Source organism: Choloepus didactylus, chromosome 16 (genome assembly GCF_015220235.1).
Source record: "Choloepus didactylus isolate mChoDid1 chromosome 16, mChoDid1.pri, whole genome shotgun sequence".
NCBI lineage: Eukaryota > Metazoa > Chordata > Mammalia > Pilosa > Megalonychidae > Choloepus > Choloepus didactylus.
Window position 1 is genome coordinate 29,451,832 of NC_051322.1, and position 23,034 is coordinate 29,474,865.

The window sequence follows — 23,034 nt, forward strand, 5'->3', positions numbered from 1 at the left end:
AATGAGAGACTTTGTGAACAAGACACCTGCCCTACAGGAAATACTAAAGGGAGCACTACAGGGTGATAGAAGACAGGAGTGTGTGGTTTGGAACATAATTTTGGGAGATGGTAGCACAACAATGTAAGTACACTGAACAAAGGTAACTATGAATACGGTTGAGAGAGAAAGATGGGGAGCATGTGAGACACCACAAGAAAGGAGGAAAGATAACGACTGGGACTGTGTAACTTGGTGAAATCTAGAGTATTCAACAATTGTGATAAAATGTACAAATATGTTCTTTTACAAGGGAGAACAAGCAAATGTCAACCTTGCAAGGTGTTAAAAATGGGGAGGCATTGGGGGAGGGATGCAATCACCATAAACTAGAGACTGTAACTAATAGAATCATTGTATTATGCTTCCTTTAATGTAACAAAGGTGATATACCAAGGTGAATGCAGATAAGAGGGGGGGATAGGGGAGGCATGTTAGACACTTGACATTGGTGGTATTGTCTGATTCTTTATTCTACTTTGATTTAAGGTTATTTCTCCTTTTGCTGCTTCCTAGCTGTCATTTTTTTTGTTTCCTCTTTCTTTTGCCTCTCTACCTTCTTTGACTCTCCCTCCTGCCTTGTGGAAGAAATGTAGATGCTCTTGCTTAGTATGAGCAGAATGTTCAATTAGGATGAACTTAAATGTTTGGAAATGAACAGGGGTGTTGGCAGCAAGATGTGAGAATAACTAACAGCGCCGAATGGTGTGTGAATGAGGTGGAAAGGGGAAGCTCAGAGTCATATATGTCACCAGAAGGAAAGTTGGAGGTCAAAAGATGGAAATGTATAAAACTGAATCCTATGGTGGGCAATGTCCATGATCAACTGTACAAATACTAGAAATCACTTCATGAACCAGAACAAATGTATGACAATACAATTAGAAGTTAATAATAGAGGGGCATATAGGGAAGAACTATATACCTATTACAAACTATATACTACAGTTAGTAGTATTTCAACATTTTTTCATAAACAGTAACAAACGTACTGTATCAATACTAGGTGTCAACAATTGAGGGGGGTTGGTTAGGGATAGGGGAGGTTTAGAGTTTCCTTTTCTTTTTTTCTTTTTTCATCTTTCACTTTGTTTCTTGTCTGGAGTAATGAAAAGTTTCTAAAAATTGAACAAAAATTAAGTGTGATGGATGCACAGCTGTATGAGGGTACCCAGGGGCAAGTGATTGTACACTTTGGATCTTTGGATAATTGTATGGTATCTGAACAATCTCAACAAAAATGGAAAAAAACAAAAAACAAAAAACAAAAAACAAAAAACAGAAAGGCCTGAGGGGAAAGGGCATTGCAATTTATCAGAGTGAGAAGATAGAGATAGGAAAAGCTTGAAGAGGAGTTGGGGACTCCCTAACTTTTGAAGCTGGCATTTAAAAATCAAAGGTAAAGAGCAGAGGGCAGCAAGAGATGAAGAATACACACAACTGCCCAATCTCTTGAAGTGCTCCACAAACTAATGTTTTTTCCCCAAATTGAATGTCAATCTACTACTCCCTCCAAGTTCCAGCCTAGAATAATGGAAACTTTTAGCAAGTCTCTCGGCTTGACAAATGTCTGTGGCACTACTGTCAGCAAGATCAAAAAGAAAATATTGATTTGGTCGTGCCATTTAAAAGCCATTGCCATAGAAGAACCTCACCTGTCCCCTCCCCCCACTCCTCCTCCCATTTCACAGAGGAGGCAGCTGAGAGGAAAATATTTTCCTTAATCCTTAGATGGGTAATGGCAGTGTATCCAATTTCCTATTTCTGCCTCCCCTTTAAGTGAACTGGTTCTCCTAATGCCCTAGCATCTACCTCTTCTCCAACTACCCCCCCCACTCACCCTCTCCTTTTGGAAATGAGCAAAGAATGGGTACTGTTCCTCCAGGGTCATACTTGAAATGCCGTATTTCCATTTCAATGGCCACAAAGGAATGAAATAGAACACTGACCTCAAGTTTGAGACTATTCTAAGTGATTAGAAACTCCAGAGCCAGGACATCCACAAGCTTAAGAAAAAGAATGAGCACATAATGATTTAATTTGCCTTTCTCTTTTAATCAAAAACATATTTTGTTACAGAGTTCTCAACAGAGGTTCAACTCTTTTTTAGCCACAGACTTCAACCAGGCAAAAGTATATGGAAAGCCATAAAGGAACTACCGACGCTTCAGCTGACCAGTCTTCCCAAAAGCAGAAGCTAAGTGGGGCTCTTCTTTGGGCTTTAGCATAGCTGAATTCCTCTGACGCTGGGGGAGGAGACAGGGTTGGGAAATACTGCCACAAATGCTGTCTCCAAACCCGAAGTCACCTCTTTCAAACTGGGCTCTGCAGCCCACCAGATTCATACTCTTCCCTTAAATCACACGTCTAAGGCATTGACAGAGCCTAATACTTGGAGGAAGTTTGCCACCTCCATGTTTAGCCTTTTAACCAATCCAAATCCATGAGACCTTCTATCAATGACAGCAGCCAGGGCAAGAGCAGCTGATTTCATCCCTTCCTCTACTGCTACCACAGAGCTGGCCTCTACCAGGACTCCCCAACCCTCTAAACCTACCCACTCCCCAAGAAAGGCTCCCCAGGTCCTCAAAAAAGCAAAGTTTCATTAATTTTGCTTGTCCAGGCCATGCTAGGCTGGACAAGAACTCTGAAACAAATGCTCTAGCCAAAAGTCTTCTAATCAAAATGGACCTAAAAAGAGCCAAGAATAAAGTAATTATCCTCTGTTATTGTTTTCTTGAGTCATATAAACCTTTTTAACTGATGCAACTCAGAAAAATTTCCCTGTTTTGAGCATAGGAGAGTTAAAAAACTAAGACGCAAAGTAATGACCTATAATATCAGTGGGCATGAACAAGAGGTTTTCAATCCATTTTAGTTGGAAAAAATTTACCAGCACGTAGCACTTAGGATTGTGTCACATAAATACCAACCCAAAAGCCAGAATGTGATGGCTCAAACAAAGCCTTAATCATCTAAGAGAGACGATGGAAAAATTAAAATGAAGGCTCCCCTCCCCTACTTTTTTAAAAAAAAGAATTTATTGCAGCCTCCAAGGTGGTGCTAGGCCTTTAGTTAAAATTAAGTCTTAAGGACATTCTATGTAACTTCTGTCCATAGGGGAATACTAATAAAATCAAGCCTAGTCTCACTGGAACAACATGGAAATAAGTAAAAAGCCTCCTCAAACAGCAGAGCAAAGAAAAGGAAGAAATCAAATACTGCTGCAAGGTAGGCAAGGTCACTTGGAATCTCAGAGCTGGAAGAACTAAGCTAGTCCAACTCCCTCATTTTACAGATGAGGCAACTGAGGCAAAGAGAAAGTAAATGACTTGCCCAAGGTCACACAGCAAATTAACGGCAGAGCTTAAAGTAGAGCGTGTAACCATCTAGCCCTAGCTCAGAGCCATTAGTTTCAGGCTGTACAAGAACACTGGCTCTAAAACCTACTGAGACCTATTATCTTCAATAAAATGTGTGTGAAGTATCTACATCAATAGAGAGAAATGATTGTCTTCACCAGACTTTTCTCCTCAGTCTTTTCTATATCTTAAAAAAAAAAAAAAACAAAAAAAAAAACACCACTCATTATTCAAGTCTGATGTTTTAATCCCTGAAAGCATCAGCAATTATTTTAGCTACTCCTTGGGGTGGAATATCAGATTCTCAATTCTCAAAAAGGCACCGATAGGTCAAAAATATCTGCAGAGGTGAGGAAGGCAGAGAAAGGGTTTAAAAGACACTAATTTGGTAACTCTGATACCCCAGTTTTTGTATGAGCAGCTTCAAGTGGAAGCAATGAAACCTTTCAAAACAGAAAATATGACTATGACTCACTTCTCTCTATCTTACCTACCTAAAACCCAGCCACAACCAGGAAGCACTCTCAGCAGTCAAACTGATGTCAAATGCCAATGTGCTGAGTCCTTTTCAACAGTTTACAGCAAAGTTTCTTGGGTCCAATGCCAGAGTTTACACTTCGGTTTCAAAGAAAATTCTAGTAAGTTTGGTTATCTGGTTTCTTTGCCCAAGCAGACTGAAATGGAATGGGAAAATACTAAGGGGAGGAACATTAATAGTCACACCTAAGAGGTAGCTGTCACAAAGGGAAAAGACTAGGAAGGGGGACAAAGAAACTAGATATCCAAAACCATAGTAGTCTGGGACCATTTAGTAAAGATGAAATAGTGCTGCCTGTTCTAGCATCTCTTGAGGTCCACAAAGACAGCTAATTACAAAAAGGAACTTATTTCTGGTATATCCTCCGATACACATATTAAATAACTCCATCAAAATTGGCTAAAATAAATAAGACTTTGTGCTTAAATTGGGCAAGTTTGGGTTGTGTGGAAAATCTCATTCCACAGTGGCACCAGATAAACAACATAAACAACCTAGCAGTGCTGGGACAAGAATGAGGGACAAGATTGGGCCACTAATTTTTTATGTCCTTCCTGGTATCTTAAGAGGGAAGAAACTACCTAGTTGTCAGAAAAAGATGGAAAGGCTTACACAAAAGACTCTCATAGCCTATTCTCTATAATCTTGCAAGGATAGGTTTAGGAGATTATTTATAGATACCTAGCTATCTGCAACAAGATGGATTCTGCCTTTAGGACAACAACAACAAAAAGCCTTTTTTCAAGCTGAGTTTTATCTATTACTTTTCATCCAAGCCCCACCAACAAAAGTTTTTAACTGACTTTACAGTAATTGCTTTCACATAATCATTTACCCCAGTAATCTAAATTCTCCATTTTCCCCATTTGCTATCATTAAGTAAAGTAACTTCATGAAGGGAGCAAACTATAGAAACTATCAACAAAAAGGATTCTGCCCTACTCAGAGAATAAAACTACTTCTTCCAAAGGCTCTCAAAAAGGATCTGAACTAATTTGACTTTGCATGTAACAGCTAGTAACTATTAACCAATTACCACACCAAACCATGAGTAGAAACTTAAATTCTTCAACTTCCACAGATCCTTACGGAACAGTATGAGAAAAGGTAAATTCTCCCTTCCCCAGAAGGGTTTTGCCAAAAAGATGGCTGCAACTCATCTTCCTATAATTAGCAATAAAATTTTTGAATAATAAGATATTTATCATCTGGAGATTGGGACATTTTATTTTGCCCTCAAAGTATCTATTAAAAATACCCTCCTTTGCACCAAACTCATCTCCACAAAAATTGACTCCTAACCTTGATATACAACACAGCTAATTGATACGTGTTCACTTTACTTGGATGTTTCAAGTATAGTTATCCCTAAGCCATACTGTCCAAACAGTAAACCTATACTGTTTACATCAGGAATGTGTTAAACAAACTATTTAGTGATTAAGCCAAATACAAACTGAGCCATGTTTTCTGAAAAACAAAGTTATATGGCAGTGATTTATTATCATTAACTTTGTGTACCCAGGGGCAGTGCACTAAAAAACACACACTATATCCCACAAAAGAAAGTCATCTACTTCTTGGAAAATGAAGGCAACATCATTAAGGATTCCCTTTGATAATGCACTGAAAGGCACTGGACAAAAGTTGAATGGGCCTCATACTGGATTTTAAAGGTAAGTACTTGCTTGGTTCATCCCTCACTGTCAGTTTTCACTGAAACCCAACATTTTGAAAGTCTTTGAGATATGAATTAGCTAGAGAAAACCACCCAGAACCATGTCCTCAAAATAACCAAATTCTGAGAAAAGCAGAAATTATTTTACCCTTAAAATAGACATAAAATTTAAAAACTAGTATTCCCCAGTCTTACTCATCAAAGATGATCACCTCTAAGAAATAGAAATACAGTTTAATGACAAAGCTTCCTGGAATAACTGACTGTAGCATACTAGATGTGTTCTCAAAGGATGTAACTGAATCTACAAATACAAAGCAATTAATAACTATGGCTGTTGGTAGGAACAAGACAGGTGACTTGGCCCTGAAAAGAGACTTGTTAGCAAATAGTCTCCACATAACTTTCTCCAGGTGACTAAATATAAAAATCTTCCTTAAAGTAGAAAAAGAGGCAACAGATTACACCACAGCATACTTAAGGTTCTAATCAAATAATCTCAATTAAAAAAATAATCTGCTATTCTAAAACTCTCTCCCCTCACTTTTATTCTTCATTCATAGTAAAACAAACCTAAAGTCAGTAATTCCTAGAGAACAAAGACTTTTTTAAAAAATTTGCCAATAAAACTTAAATCATCAAATTTTCATGGGTTAAAACTGTCTTTAGCCAAAGTATCTGTAAGTATTCTTTAGAGTACAAATGAATTGGTAAAGAAGTTATTTACTAAACAAAATACATGTAGCTTGAATTAAGATCTAAGTTTTAATCACTGCAATAAGCAAATTCAGTGGGTTCTAAGATGGTCTTAAAGTCTTCTGAGCAAGGAAGTAGAAGACTTGTTCATTTAAGCTGATATAAGGATGGCTATCATGCATAAGTGTTATATCTCAAACATATAATACACCTTTAAAAATCTTAAGTTTACAAAGGCCCTCCAAGTAAAAAGTAGAAGCTTCTGAAAGATAATTCTTGATTTTATGTCACACTATTTATCCTGCAGACAACCTATTTATCTTGTAGATAATGTCCTATTTTTGCTATAGTAAAAAATAAATTAAAAAAAAATAATCAACTCTACACATGATACATAACATCCATGGGGAAATCCTGGTAGAGTGTGAGGAAAAAAACCAAAGCTGCCCAATAGTACTGGCTGTTTGTTACCTGTCATTTAGTAGAAGGTGTCTCACCACTGAGATTGGACTCAAAAGTGCAAAAAGAAAAAAAAAAACAACAACTTAAAAATCAAACCTAGAATTCAACCTTGTATGTTGAGATTCAGTTTTATTTATGCTACTAGGTAGGTAAAAAGCATACATACTGTGTCTGCGGTATACAGTCAATACATCTGCAACTTTTCTACTTAAATTCTCTATACAAAGTCACTGCCAATTGATATGGTCATTGATGGCACAGGGCTTAGAATAACCAAAAGGTATAAAAAAGTTTGCAGTCTTGCCCCAAGATAAAAAACAAACAAAAAAAAAACTGAATTTTAAACAATGTTTAACATACATGATTTAAACAGTATATGAAAAAAAATCACACATCAAATCAAGTACAAAAATATCCAAACTACCTATTATGAACTGCAATGTTCCATTATTCTGCACAATATTTAATGTAGAATTTAGCAGTTTCCAAAATACTCATTATTTAGTTTAAGCATTGCCACCTTTGCAGAACAGTAAGATATTAGGTAGAGTGACACTGCTTTTAGTGTTTTTTTTTTTTTTTTAAATACAAAACTTTTCCCTATGAATTAACGAAGGAAAGAAACTTGTCTTCTAGGCTTCTTAGTAACCAAACTTATGACTACAAATATAGAATACATCTACTGTTTAACAGGGGAAAAGTACACTTCTTGATAAAACAGTTATCCAATGGGGATAACAAATTTTAAATGATACTTCTTTGCCAGGTAATTGTAAGGAATTTTCAATAAACAAACAGATTAGTGTTTTGCCTTGGCAAAAATAAAACTGAAGTGCAGGACAATCTGAATTAAAATAATCTTCACTAGTTTTAACTTGCAAAAAAAAGTATTTTGGATAAAAGGTTATAATACATTACTATCTTACTTTTTAAACAGAGTAAAGTTGCTCTTGGTAAAATTAACTCACCCACATGGCACAATAATTTGGAATAAAGTATGTTAACAATAACAACTTGTACACACAGTAATATAGGTGAATTAACTTTGAGAACTTCTCTGCCTTTAAAATCAGAAATATTGAACTTATTCTGTAGAATAACACACATATCTATGTTCTGCATATAAAAAGTTCTAAGACATTTTAAAGGGCTAAATTTTCCAGCATTGGAATGATTCCTTCATATATAACTGGTGAAGAAGTAATAAGAATGTGTTTTTCCTAATCTTCAAAGCTCTGGAGCCATGCCTGAAAAGTTCTAAATAGAAAAAAAAAATTTGTTTTAATCCAGTTTCTGTCTGCTAGGAGCAAGGCAGCAAACACATTTTTCAACCCTTTATGAAAAGATAAAGCAGAACAAAAGTGAAGTATATCTTCAGATTATAAACAGGATTGTATTTTATAGTCCACCATCCTGATATGTTAAGGGCCCAACAGGAAAAGACCTCAGTCTAAAGGCTGTGGGTCTGCAATAGGCATGGTGTGAAGTACTTCATCTAGGAGTTGGAGGGCCCGGTGTAAGTGAATCTCAATCCAGCAAGGTGTTTCTTTGATACTCTGTCTTGGGTAATCCGGTCCCCAGCCTTTCACAAAACTCATCCTGAGTATGCATAAGCGACGAAGGTCATCAACACCAATTCCAGCAGCAGCTGACAAACCTAACAGAAAAGATTTGGAAGACATCAGATAGATAGGCTGATCTCCTCCCCATCCTCCCTACATTCTTTTTTTTTTTTTTTCTCCCTACATTCTTATATTAATAAAGTGACCAGCTTTCTTTAATTCATTCTCCTCAGCATACAACTTCTCTGTAAAAGTGTCAAGAAGTAACTGCAGATCTAAACTTTATCAACAGGGACTGAAAACTTTTGGTTAAGGCAGTTTACATTTCACATGTGTTTTCTAGCTACCACCAATTACAACACAAATTACCACAATCCACAAACACCCCACCTATTTCTCTCTTTAGAAGTAAGAGGTGAAGGGTTAAGAAACAATTTGTTTTAAAGAGGTAATGCATGTCTGGAAGTTGGTTATAAGAACCATACTATCAAAGTAGCCTAGTTCTGTGAGACACGACTGTCAATAAGATAGTTAATATTCCCAGTTCCACTAAAACTTCTTGGATGACACAGGTGATGTCTCTAAATTTTGCAGTGTAACAGAAATAATGCATTCATATTATTCAATGGGGGTAGTAGATGAAAATGAGAAACTTAATAATACTTCTGGATTCTTTAGTAAAAGCTATTCATAACATCAAAACTAGGAATTAATGGTTTAAATACCCAGAGTTTTAAAAACCAAATTCTCTAAACAAATATGTCTTATCTACCTCTAAATTGTAAACTCCTGAACATAATTACAATGGAGACTCTGCATCTAATTTTCCAGTCAGAACATACAGTCATATAGTCAATGTGCATTCATCAATATTACAATGAAACTAATGGGAGGAATTTGCATGTACTGTAGAGAAACCTGCAGGGCCACTGCAGTTTTCTTAGCCAGTGTGATTTGCTTACCACACTGAAGAGGTTAAGAACAGGGGTTGAATGAATCACTAGTTATGCCTTCAGACGTGGAAGATGGGTGCCACGTGTTTCCATCATAAAAGTCTATAGTCAGGAGTTTAACTCTGCAGTAAAAAATTCCCCATCAGTGTGAAACCTGGCACACAGTTCAATTTTACCCTAAAATTAAAAAAAAGTCTACAAGTTATCAAAATACCACCCTCACTTAGTTTTTTCTCCATGCTTAGTTAGCCAAATACTTTTTTTTAAGTGGAGAGGTGCCCAATTCTGAAATTGAAATATGCTATCCTTACTAGAATAAAGCCAAGCACTTCAGTGATTACAACCCACCCTGGCTGGTGAGGTAGGAATCATAAGCATCAACAAAAAAGGGGAGGTGGATCAATGTAATAACAATAACCCCCTTTCTTCTTTATCCCATACTACCTTTCATTCCAAAAGAATGAAAACAGGGCTTAGGGACAAAAGGGAACTATTGCAGAAGAACAGATTTTACAAATTCAAAATTAACATCATCCCAGTTAAAAGCAGTTCAATTTCTACTATTGCTTAAAGTAACTGATCAACTGAATGACTCAAGATAAAACACCAACTATTACACTTTTTAAAAAAATCAGAAGCATACTTACTGATAGCTGGAGCTATTCCACCTACTGATCCTGGGCCAGGGATGTTTCCTGCAACGGCTGCTGCCTGGGCGGCAGCTGCGGCTTGTGCAGTGGCTGCTTGCTGTTGCATCTGACGATGACACTGGCGCAAATCAAAGACCTTTAAAAGAAATAAAGTATAAATTTAGTGTTATGAGTCCATCACAAAAGACCCTATACATCAAAATCAATGCATAATTTATTTAAAACTCATAGCTTCATTTAGCTATCACAAGAAAATAATTAATTAAAATTTTTAAATTTTTATGCAGATTATAATTGGTATAAAATTAGGTAGGAAAGGTGGCTTGGAGCTCACCACGAGACATCACTCTCAGGGTGGTATTGGTCCATATGACTCTGTATCCATTATCTAGTTAAGTACAGGTCAGTTTTATTCTACTTGTGAAAAGCCACCCATCTGTGCACAATGAATGGTTAAGAAATCACCCCCAGCCTTTAATAAAGTAAATTATTGAGTTTTCTTCATGCTGGAGTTAATGGCTTTGGTCACATGACCAACTTCTTTTCTTTATCATCCTGTATCATTCTCGCTATTTGCAGGAGTGATAAATGACATCATCACTAAATAATGACAGGTAAGAAATAATGATAAATGACATTATCAGTATGTAAGAAAACGTCTACATTTTTCAGAGATACATACTAAAGTACATGTACCAAAACAACATATTTAGGGTTTGTTGAAAAAATACTTAAGAGAACAAACAAAGAAAAAAGAGATAAAGCAAATGTGAAATCATAACTACTGAATCTAGATGGGTATATAGGATTCATTGAACTATTTTCTCTTTTTTCATTCTGTATGTTTGAAAATGTTCAAAATTCAACCTCCCCCCACAAAAAAAAAAAAGAAAAAAAAAAAAAGAAAAAGAAAAAGAAAAAGAAAAGCCTAGCTTTGAACCCCATCACTGATACTTGCTAATTGTGTGGAGTTTCTTAACTTCTCTGGTGCCTCAAATTTCTTATCTATAAAATGTTAAGTGTACATACTTTTATAGGGCTGCTGTAACCTTAGAAAAGTATACAATAAACTGTAATAAATGTCACTATTTTGTTTTTGGCTCCCCTGTAGCCATTTACGTTTACTGGAGATAAGGTGGAGCTCGTAATTAATTTCAGTGTTCTTTATCAACCAAGTCAAGGACTGGAATAGTAAGGAAGGGATTGCTACTTCTACACTTATCTTCATAAAAGTATTAAAATGTTTTTTCAATAAGCAACAAATTAAGATTTTTCCTGTTAAATCATATTATCTTTCCACAAGATAACACTAGAAAAATAAGAGGGAACATTAATAGCCATTGTCAAATCTAAAATAAATACCTCAGAAAAATTTCTAAAACCATCATCCTAAAAATAATATATCTGCTTATATATGCATTTTAATAAAAGCAATGCAAGATTACACAAAAAGAGTGGTCAGTGGTCACCTATACATATTGTGGGAAAGGAGAACAAGGATAGTGTAGAAGCAAGGCTGCTCAATGTAAATATTTTTTTAAAATTTCTGAACCATGTGACTATATACCCTATTCAGAAAGTAAATTAATGTAAGTAAGCATAATTATTCTTGAATATAAATCAAAGAATATGTAACTTACTACTTTGTCAGATAAACAACAGGTTTAGAATCTAAAGTGTTAACTTTCAGATCCTTGTAAAAACTGTGTTTATCATGGTATTTACATGAACCATTAAGGGCATACAAACAACAAAAAAACAAAACTTTCCAAATAGCAAACAAATCACATTCCTACTTACTTACTTCTCTACTCAATACCTATATCCTCAAAGTCTTTCCTGATTGGTATCAATTAAAGATAAAACTTAGACTAACTCATTCTCTGAAGAGGTATGAATGTCAAATATATATGCATGTATGTCTGATCTGGCCAAACTATTGAGTATGAAAAGACTTCAGGACAGATAGTATGACAAAGGCAGGTTTTAGAAATCAGAGATCCCACAATGCCCAGAATAGCAACCACACTTTCTCGTGATTTCCAAACAGTCCATTAGATTCTGAACTTTTCCACAGGGCTGAGAGCTCTTAAAGGCATTACCTCACAAAACACAAAGCAGGTACTCAAAAATATTTAAAAAGCTGAACAACTCTTAAACCACTTTTTTTTTAACCCACCACTAACAAAAGTATTGTACATATGTAATTTTAATACCTGATTAAAACTTACTTATAAATCCCTTCGAATATGCATTCAACATTAAGATTCTCCACCACCACCACCCCCAATATTAAAAATAACCAAGAGGTCCTCTCACATGACTTCTCCACAATGTTGGAAACAATTGCAATTATGTTAACAGATACAGCACATATTATAGGTAATCACAAAGATGAAACAGAAACATCATGACTTTTATCTGCCAGTATAGTAAAAATGATTCATTAAGCACCTCAGCAAACCTTCCTTCCACAGTGGATAATTTATATAATTATAGTACCAAACCAGAAGACATAATTATTGGCTAACTGAAACTTTCACACTATGACAGATCCATGGTATCTATATAGATTTCATCTGTTATACTGGATGGTAAAATTAAGGATATCACTGAAATGCCACTGGGTTCCTTTCAGAATCTGACTGAAGCAATTCAACATAACCAAATGTGTTAAATATGCTTTTTGGCTCAGGTCCAACAAATATTTCTGCCCACCATACCTGAACAAATAACTCAACAATTTAATTCTGCTTTCATTTATTTAACCATGTTTCCTGTGGTTACTTTCACATAAGCTTATTACAAATCTATTACAAGCCTATTATTTAACACAGGTGAGTGTCTTAAAACCACCACTGTCAACAACTTCAAGATAGTCTTTCAAATCAGGAGTCAAATTTTGGCATTTTTCTTTCACAAGGCTTAAATGCAAAACTAGATCAGTCAGAATAAACACCGGGAAACAGTAATCCAGAAAGAGAAGCTGATAGTGTTGACAGTATATGAAGCACCTGGAAATAAGATTGCATCAAGGACTTCCAAAGTTACCTGAACTAGACACAATAATTGCAATATATGTGGTGATCTAAAATAAATTTAAGTGGAGATCATAACTTTTAACATAGCCTACCTGGCTAAGATTTACAATCACCCCATGCCCACTTCTCTAACATGTATCTGTTCAAAAACAATCCTGATTCAACCCTAGTCATAAGGGAAATGCGGATCAAAACCACAATGAGATATCACTTCATACCCATTAGGATGGCTAGAATCAAAAAGACAGATAACAAATGTTGATGAGGATGTAGAGAAATCAGAACCCTCTACACTGCTGGTGGGGATGCAAAATGGTACAAACCACTTTGGAAAATAGTGTGGCAGTCCCTCAAAAAGTTAAACACAGAGTTACCTTATGATCCAATTCCATTCCTAGGTATATCCTCAAGAGACCTGAAAACATATGTTCACACAAATATTTGTACATGAATGTTCACAGCACCGTTATTCATAATGGCCAAAAAGTGAAAACATCCCAAATGACCATCACCTGATGAATGGAGTATATCTATACAATGGAGTATCAGTAAGCCATAAAAAAGAACGGAAAATGCTAATACAAGCTACAACATGGATGAACCCTGAAAATACTATGCTAAGTTAAAATAAATTCAGTCACAAAAGACCACAATTGTAAGATTTCATTTATATGAAATGTCCAGAAAAGGCAAATTTATAGAGACAAAAAGTAGATTTGTACCTAGGGCTAGGGGAAATGGGGAGCCTGGGGGATGATAGCTAAAGGGTATAGAGTTTGTTTTGGGGGGCAATGAAAATGTTCTAAAATTGATGGTGGTGATGGTTACAAAACACTGAAAATATATTAAAACTACTTAATTATATACTTGATGAATTTTGTGGCATATTAATTATATCTCAAAAAAGATGTTTAAAAAATAGATACCCTCAAAAAACAAGGTAAATTTCTACATCAAAAAAACAGAGAGGAAAAACTACTGAACAAAAACTCACAGAGGAGGGCAGGGTCTAACTGCCAAGGCTTTCTGGGGGCTACAACTGTGCGCTTATTCATGATTCAAGTGCTACTAAAATATTTTGACAGAGAATTCAGAAGTGCATCTCGGAACAAAACGCTTACTCATGGAAGAAGTAAGAGAAACCTACGACTAAGGAAATAGGCCCTAGGCATACTGGGGCATTAGAACTCAATTCTCTCAAAGAATGAAGTCCTCCCACCATCTAAAAATAAAAATTGTTTTTGAGATGTAGATTCCAGGGTGCCAAGCTAAAACAAAACTGCCCTACAGGGTAAGTGATGACAGGGAGGAGAAAATGAAAGTAAAACATATTAAAACTCTCAAGATAAGCTTGCCAACAAATATAAAATGTATTAAAAGTATATGAGGAAACCCGATGCCATTAAAAATAATGAAAATTACAAAGCACGAATAACCAAATAGAAAAATTCCTCACAAAAAATTGGGAAATACAAATAAAGATACCCTCCCTACACCAGAGTCAATTTCTGGTAAGACACTATACAGTGTACAGACCATTCTAGACTTCTGTGTATATATAAACAAATATAATATCAGTGACATTATTTAAGAAAAATGGAAACATACTACATGTATTGTTTATTAACCAACTTTTCTATACAATGAATATCCTATCAATAAATATAATTTAATTTTCCCTTCTATTGTTCTAACAAACCAATACTAAAACTCACCATCTATTATAAAAACTTTTAAAGAAATTACTGATATTTTTCAGTGTGATAAAAGCATTGTGGTCGTGTTTTTTAGAAGTCTTTATTGATTATTGATTAATACTGGAGTATTTTATGAGTAAACTAATACAATGTTTGGAATTCACTTAAATTACTCCAGGGAAAAAAAGGCAGGGGGAGAAGCATGTTAAGCAGGATTGGTAAAATGCTGATAATTGCTGAAGCTGGACAATGGGGACATGGGGGTTATTTTCTCTAGAGTTGGTATATTTGAAAGTTTCCATTAATAAAAAGATCCCCAAATCCTTTAATTGAACTGCAGTGACTGAAAATGAGATATTGGGTTTGCTGCTCTGAAGTTATCAAATAATTCCATTTTTCTAGACACCACTTGACTCCACTACTTGTATCTAAAGAAATTTCCTGGGAATAAGTGATGATGAGGCACCTGACAATGAAGATATTTAAGATGACTGTAAAAAAAATTGAAATTAAAAATACATTTAGGAAGAAAGAATTAGCATCAATCCTGCTCAAACTCTTCAAAAAAATTGAAGGAAAGCTATCTAATTCATTCTATGAAGCCAGCATCACCCTAATAGCAAATCAGATAAAGATACTACAAAAAAAGAAAATTATAGACCAAATCTCTTTAATGAATAAAGATGCAAAAATCTCAACAAAATACTCACAAATCGAATCCAGAAGCACATTAAAAGAATTATACACTACGACCAAGTGGGGTTTATTCCACGTAAGCAAGGCTGGTTAACAAAAGAAAATCAATTAATGTAATATACCACATTAATAAATCAAAGTGGAAGAACCACATAATCAACTCAATCAATGCAGAAAAGGCATTTGACAAAATTCAACATCCTTTCTTGATGAAAACACTTCAAAGGATAGGAACAGAAGGGAACTTTCTCAATATGATAAAGGCAATATTATGAAAAACCCACAGCTAACATCATACTTGGTGGGGAAAGACTGAAAGCTTTCCCACTAAGATCAGGAACGAGATAGGGATGCCCACCCCACTATCACCACTGTTATTCAACATTGTGCTGGAAGTTCCAGCTAGAGCAATTAGGCAAGAAAAAGAAATAAAAGGCAACCAACTTGGAGAGGAAGTAAAACTTCTACTGTTTGCAAATGACATGATTCTACATGTAGAAAATCTATAGCAAAGCTACTAGAACTAGTCAATGAATACAGCAAAGTGGCAGGTTGTAAGATCAACATGCAAAATTTGTAGTGTTCCTATACACAAGTAATGTGCAACAAGAGGAGGAAATCAAGAACAAAATTCCATTTACAATAGCACCCAAAAGAATCAAGTTCTTAGGAATAAACTTAACCAACGCCACAAAAGACCTTTACACAGAAAACTACAAGAAACTGCTAAAAGAAATTGAACAGGACTTTAAAAAATGGAAGAACATACCATGTTCATGGATTGGAAGACTAAATGTAGTTAAGACAGCAATTTTACCTAAACTGATTTATAAATTCAATGCAATACCAATTAAAATCCCAACAACTTACTTTGCAGCAATAGAAAAACCAATAACAAAATTTATTTGGAAGGGCAAGGTGCCCTGAATAGCCAAAAATATCTTGAGAAAGAGGAAAGAAGTGGGAGGTCTCACACTACCTGACTTTGAAACATATTACATGGTACTGGCATAAGGACAGATATACCGACCAATGGAATCGAACTGAGTGTTCAGAAATAGACCCTCGCATCTACAGACAACTGATCTTTGATAAGGCAGTCAAGCCAAATCAACTAGGACAGAGCAGCCTCTTCAATAAATGGTGTTTGGAGAACTGGATATCCATTTCCAAAAGAATGAAGGGGACTCCTATCTCACACCTTATACAAAAATTAACTCGAAAGGGATCACAGACTTAAACATTAACACTAAGACCATAAGACTCTTAGAAGAAAATGAGGGCAATATCTTAAAGACATTGTGGTAAGAGGTGGTTTCAAGACCTCACATCCAAGGTGCGAGCAACCAAAGAACAAATAAACAAATGGGATCTCCTCAAAATTAAACACTTTTGTACATCAAAGGACTTTGTCAGAAAAGTTAAAAGGTAGCCTACACAATGGGAGATATTTGGAAACCACATTATCAGATAAGGGTTTAATACCCCAAATATATAAAGGGATCCTACAACTCAACAACAGAAAGACAAACTATCCAATTAAAAAATGGGCAAAAGACACGGACAGACACTTTTCTGAAGAGGAAATACAAATGGCTCAAAAACATATGAAAAAATGCTCAACTTCATTGGCTATTAGGGAAATGCAAATCAAAACCACAATGAGATATCATCTCCCACCTACCAGAATGGCCATTAGCCAAAAAAAAACAGAACATTACAAGTGCTGGAGAGGATGTGGAAAAAGAGGCACACTTATTCATTGCTGGTGGGAATGCAGAATGGTGCAACCAGTCTGGAAGACAGTGTGGAGGTTCCTCAGGAAGCTAAGTATAAATCTGCCATATGACCCAGCTATTCCACTGCTAGGTATATACTAAGAGGAACTGAAAGTTAAGACACAAGCGGACATTTGTAAACTGATGTTTACTGCAGCATTATTCACAATTGCCAAGAGATAGCAACAGCTGAAATATCCTTCAACAGATGAGTGGATAAACAAATACTGTATGGTCTCATTAATATGAACCAACACTAATGAGCAAACTTTGAGAGTTAAAAGTTGATAACACAGGCTATCAGGAAATAGAAAGAGGGTAGAGATCTGGCATTTGATGCTGAAGGACTAAAGAATGTTCAACAGGATTGATTGTATAGGTCCAGAAACAGATAGCATAATACTGTGTGATGGAAGCACAATATTTTAAGTACACTGAACAAAGATGTCTGTGAGTAAAGCTGAAGGAGGTGGGACAAGGGAAGGTATGACACCAGAGGTAAAGATAGATGATAAAGACTAGGACTGTATAACTTGGCAAAAACTGGAGTGGCCAGTGACTGTTACTGAATGTAAACACACAAAAATGTTTTTATGTGTGGGAGAACAAATGAATGTCAACCATGCAGAGTGTTGAAAAAGAGATGGTATTTGGGAAAAAACATAATCAAAGCAAACTGGAGTCTATGGTCAACAGTAACATTGTAATATGCTTCCATTAAACGTAACAAAGGCAATATACCAAAGTTAAATGTGTATGAGAGGGAAATATAAGGGAGGGATAGGGGATTCTTGGTAGTGACGGTGTTTTCTGTCCTTACTATTGTATGACATTTTATTTTTCTTTTTATTATCTTTGTTATTATTTGCTAAAATTTTTTTTTTCTTCGTAGTAATCAATATGTTCAAGTGCTGACTGTGGTGATAAATGTACAACTATATGATGATACTGTGAACAACTGACTATACACTGTGGATAACTGTATGGTATTTGAATATATCTCTATAAAATTATAGGAAAAAATATAAATAGGGGTAAAAGTGCTAGAGGAAACAAGGAGAGGGATGTACCTATTTACTGTTGATGAGGAAGCAGAATGGTATAGCCTTTCTGGAGGTCAGTGTGTTGGTTCCACAAGAAGCTAAGTATGTGGGAGCCACAAGGTCCTGTAACCTCATTATGGGGTTTGTACTTGGAAAATCTGAGAGCAGAGACATGAATGGACATTTGCACACTGGTGTTTACGGAGGCAGTATTCATGATTTGCAATGGGTGGAGGTGGCCTAAGGGTGTATCGACTGAGGAACAGAATGGTGAACTGTGGTGTATGCATACAATGGAATACTGAGCAACTAAGAGGAGTGAAGCTGTGAGACAGGCAGTGAGGTGAATGGATGCTTCAGACAGCATTTTGAGTGAAGTACGCCAGAAACAAAGGCAAACACTATAAGGCCTCACCAATTTGGACTAACTACAATGTGTAAACTGAGAATTACATCTTAGGGCACAGCCTAACAGGGAATGATGATTGCAATGGTCCCTAGATTATAAGCTCTTACAGCGGTCAAATATATTCCTGAATTGTAATGGCTGTCTCCAAACTCAGATGCTGATCCGTTTGTGTATAACCTGATTGGTCTCTGGAACATTGGATATCTGTATAACACCTGAAACTCAGAGCTAAAGCTTGGCAGATATGAATGTCAGTATTAGTGCATACAGCAACTGTTTAAAAAAAAAGCTGAAAAAAAAGCCCAGACTTCAATAAGAGATAAGAATGGAGCCGATCTGGTTAAGACTAGGGCAAATAGGGCCAAAGGGTAAAGGCTGAAACAACTGTGTGTTAAAACTTCAACTTCCATGTGAGACCAAGGGAAGAGATGTTTATTTGGTGCAGGATCTATATTTTCTGAACAATATAACTTCTACAGTTTGTTCAAACACCACACTTACATGGAACTTTGAATAGGAAGTAAGATATGGTAGGTTTGTATACGTTAGAGTGAAATAGTGACACATCCCAAAGTAATCTGGGCGGAGAATAAAAATACATATGCAGGGACCCCTGAGGAGCTGGGAGGAAATGTGGAATGTTGGACTTCCTCACCTGGACTGTTGCTGATTTTTCACAAACATTGAGGACTGAAGGCTTGCTATGCCAGGCCCTCTATCTTGGGGCTTGCCCTTATGACGCACGTTACTTCAAAGGAGAGGCTAAACCTGCTTACACTTGTGCCTAAGAGTCTCCTCCTGAGCTCCTCTGTTGCTCAGATGTGGCTCGCTCTCTCTAACTAAGCCAACTTGGCAAGTGATCTCACTGCCCTCCCCTCTACATGGGGCCTGACTCCCAGGGGTGTAAATCTCCCTAGCAATGCAGGATATGACTCCCGGGGATGAATCTGGACCCAGCATCATGGGATTGAGAACATCTTCTTGACCAAAAGGGGGATGTGAAATGAAATGAAATAAAGATTCAGTGGCTGAGAGATTTCAAATGGAGTCTAGAGGTCACTCTGGTGGACATTCTTACGCACTATGTAGATAACGCTTTTTACGTTTTAATGTATTGGAATAGCTAGAAGTAAATACCTGAAACTATCAAACTCCAACCCAGTAGCCCTGACTCTTGAAGACGACTGTATAACAATGTAGCGTACAAGGGTTGACAGTGTGATTGTGAAAATCTTATGGATCCCACTCCTTTTATCCAGTGTATGGATGGATGGGCAGAAAAATGGAGACAAAAACTAAACGAAAAATAGGGTGGGATGGGGGGGATGATTTGGGTGTTCCGTTTTATTTTTATTTTTCATTCTGATTCTGATTCTTTCTGGTGTAAGGAAAATGTTCAAAAATAGACTGGGGTCATGAATGTATAACTATAAGATGGTACTGTGAACAGCCAATTATACACCATGGATTACTGTATGATATGTGAATATATCTCAATAAAACTGGATTTAATTTAAAAAAAAAGAAGATGTGGGTTACATCGCTGGCATTGTTCAACAGTAAAAAAGGAACTATTCCCTTAACTCTTGAGATTTTTTTTTTTTTTTGGAAAAATAAAAGCAGAATTTATTAGAAGTTAAGTGTGTTATATACAATGCTTCAAATCATAATAAAATTAAAAATAATATGTGAAGCACCTGGAAGGTGGCTTTTTCACATTTCACTTGGGGATGGATGAGAAATAGATGATTTCTGGAAGAGTTTGCAGGAGCATCCTTTTCCTCAATTTTTTCAAAGAAAATTACTTGGATATATATATCCTTGTGTAATGAAGATGCTTGCCTAAGTTTTATCCTAGAACTATTATGAATTTATTTTTATATTCAGACCTATATTCACTCAGGAAATGCTTCTGTGACTTGTGAGAAGTGAAATGCAGATCACTTTATTTATTCATATAGCTGCAGCCAACATTGCCTCTTGTCTTGCAGTAACCATCATATTCCTCCTCACTTTCTATGTATTTTGGGGGTAAAATTTATTAAATCCTTTCTGTTGTGCACTGAAATTTGTTAATGTATTATAAATGTTTTTCATCAATTCTGAAAGATTATCAGAAATTATCTCTTCAAATACTGCTTCTGCAACACTGTGTTCTTTCCTCTCCTTCTGAGACTTCCCAAAAGGATTTCAAAAATAACTCTCAGCTTGCTTCTCAGTGCCCTCTTTCTGGCTAGTCACAAATTATCTTTTTTTTTTGATTTCCATCTTCTTCTCCAAGATACTGGGTTGGTAATTACTCAGCATATTAAGCTGTAAAACTTCTATGCAGATTACATTATGTTTCATCTAATTTTCCCTTTGCCTTCAGATTAAATGTCAATAGGAATTAACTAATTTTCAATCCTTAGAAATATAAGTCCCCATCTTTCCCTTTTATTTAATAATGTATCTTAAAGTTGCTCCATATAATACATATAGAGCTGATTGCATTTATCTCACTAATATACACTATTCCATCAGAAACATGCATTATGATTTCCTTACTAAATTTTCCATGGATATACGGTTTGCTTGTTTCAAAATGATTGCTTTGGACAACAATGCACATTGCAATAAATATTAGTTTATATAGAGATTTCATATATTACAGTAAATATATCTGTAATGACATCTCCAGAAGTTTTATCACTAGGCCAAAGGAGAATTTTTAAAAAATCATTTGAAGATCTGAGAGCAGAGACATGAATGGACATTTGCAAACTGGTGTTCATGGAAGCAGCAATCATGATTTGCAGTAGGTGGAGGTGACCTAAGGGTACACAGACTGAGGAATAGAATGGTGAACTGTGGCGTATGCATACAATGGAATATTGAGCAACTAGGAGAAGGAGTGAAGCTGTGAGACACAAAACGAGGTGAATGGATCCCGTACACAGTATTTGAGTGAAGTACGCCTCACCAATATGGACTAACTACAATGTGTAAACTCAGAATTGAATCTTAGAACATAGCCTAACATGGACTTGATTATTGTAATGATCCCTAGATTGTAAGCTCTTACAGCAGTCAACTCTATTCCTGAATCATAATGTTTATCTCTAAATTTTGAGATGCTGATCCCTTAGTGTATGACCTGATTAGTCTCTGGAACAATGCATATCTCTGAGACACCTGTAACTCAGAGCTAAAGCTCGGCAGATATGAATGTCAGTATTAGTGCATACAGCAACTATTTAAAAAAAAAAGCTGAAAAAGAGCCCAGACTTCAATTAGTGATATGAATGAAGCAGATCTGGTCAAGACTAGGGCAAACCGGGCCACAGGGTAAAGGTCAAAACTGACTGTGTTTTAAAACTTCAACTTTCATGTGAGACCAAGGGAAGAGATGTCTGTTTGGTACAGGATCTATGTTTTCTAAACAGCATAACTCTACAGTCGGTTTGTTCAAACACCACGATTGCATGGAGCTTTGAATAGGAAGTGAGATACGGTGGGTTGGTATAGGTTAGAGTGAAATAGTGACACATCCCAAAGTAATTGGGCAGAGAATAAAAAGTATATTTACAGCCTCCCCACCCCCACCCCAAGGAGCTGGGGGAAGGTACAGAAGTGTTGGACTTCCTCACCTGAACTGGTGTTGATGTTGTCACAAACATTGGGACTGGTGGTTTGATGTGCCGAGCCCTCTATCATGGGACTTGCCCTTGTGGGGCTCGTTACGGCAAAGGAGAAGCTAAACTTGCATATAATTGTGCCTAAAGAGTCCCCCCCCCCCCCCAGTACCTCTTTGTTGCTCAGATGTGACCCTCTCTCTCTAACTGAGCCACCTCGGCAGGTAAACTCACTGCCCTCCCCCCCTGCATGGGACCTGACTCCCAGGGGTGTAAATCTCCCTGGCAACGCAGGATATGACTCCTGGGGATGAATCTGGACCCAGCATTGTGGGATTGAGAATATCTTCTTGACCAAAAGGGGGATGCAAAATGAGACGAAATACTTTTAGTGGCTGAGAGATTTCAAGTGGAGTCAAGAGGTCACTCTGGTGGACATTCTTACGCACTATATAGGTAACACCTCTTAGGTTTTAATGTATTGGAATAGCTAGAAGTAAATACCTGAAACTACCAAACTCCAACCCAGTAGATCCTGAAGACGACTGTATAATAATGTAGATTACAAGGGGTGACAGTGTGATTGTGAAGGCCTTGTGGATCACACTCCCTTTGTCTAGTGTGTGGATGGATGGGTAGAAAAGTGGGGACAAAAACTAAATGACAAATAGGGTGGGATGGGGGGATGGTTTGGGTGTTCTTTTTTTACTTTTATTTTCTCTTATTCTTATTCTGATTCTTTCTGATGTAAGGAAAATGTTCAGTATATGATCATACTGTGAACAGTTGATTGTATACCATGGATGATTGTATGGT

The 23,034-nt window shown here is 36.3% G+C and overlaps 1 protein-coding gene and 1 long non-coding RNA gene across 4 annotated transcripts in view; one reads left to right on the forward strand and one right to left on the reverse strand.

The window, feature by feature from the left end:
• Nucleotides 1–2,121: 2,121 nt before the first annotated feature.
• Nucleotides 2,122–13,595, forward strand: LOC119511169. Its single transcript, XR_005212172.1, has 4 exons — nt 2,122–3,270; nt 3,907–4,039; nt 5,465–5,615; nt 13,380–13,595. It is a non-coding gene; the product is annotated as an uncharacterized LOC119511169 (long non-coding RNA).
• The window catches only part of SMAD4 (SMAD family member 4), a 67,855-nt gene continuing 51,705 nt past the window's right edge, over nt 6,885–23,034 (reverse strand). Inside the window, exons 11-13 of one of the 3 annotated variants that reach the window (XR_005212171.1) lie at nt 9,938–10,076; nt 9,300–9,412; nt 8,294–8,432 (exon numbers count right to left, since the gene is read on the reverse strand). Coding sequence is in view for 2 of the 3 variants with exons in the window: in XM_037805650.1 (XP_037661578.1) it covers nt 8,221–8,432; nt 9,938–10,076 (351 nt within the window). In the remaining variant the exon portion in view is untranslated. Of the gene's footprint in view, nt 8,433–9,299; nt 9,468–9,937; nt 10,077–23,034 lie in introns of those variants that run through there. The other 2 variants (XM_037805650.1, XM_037805651.1) reach the window with 2 other exon arrangements.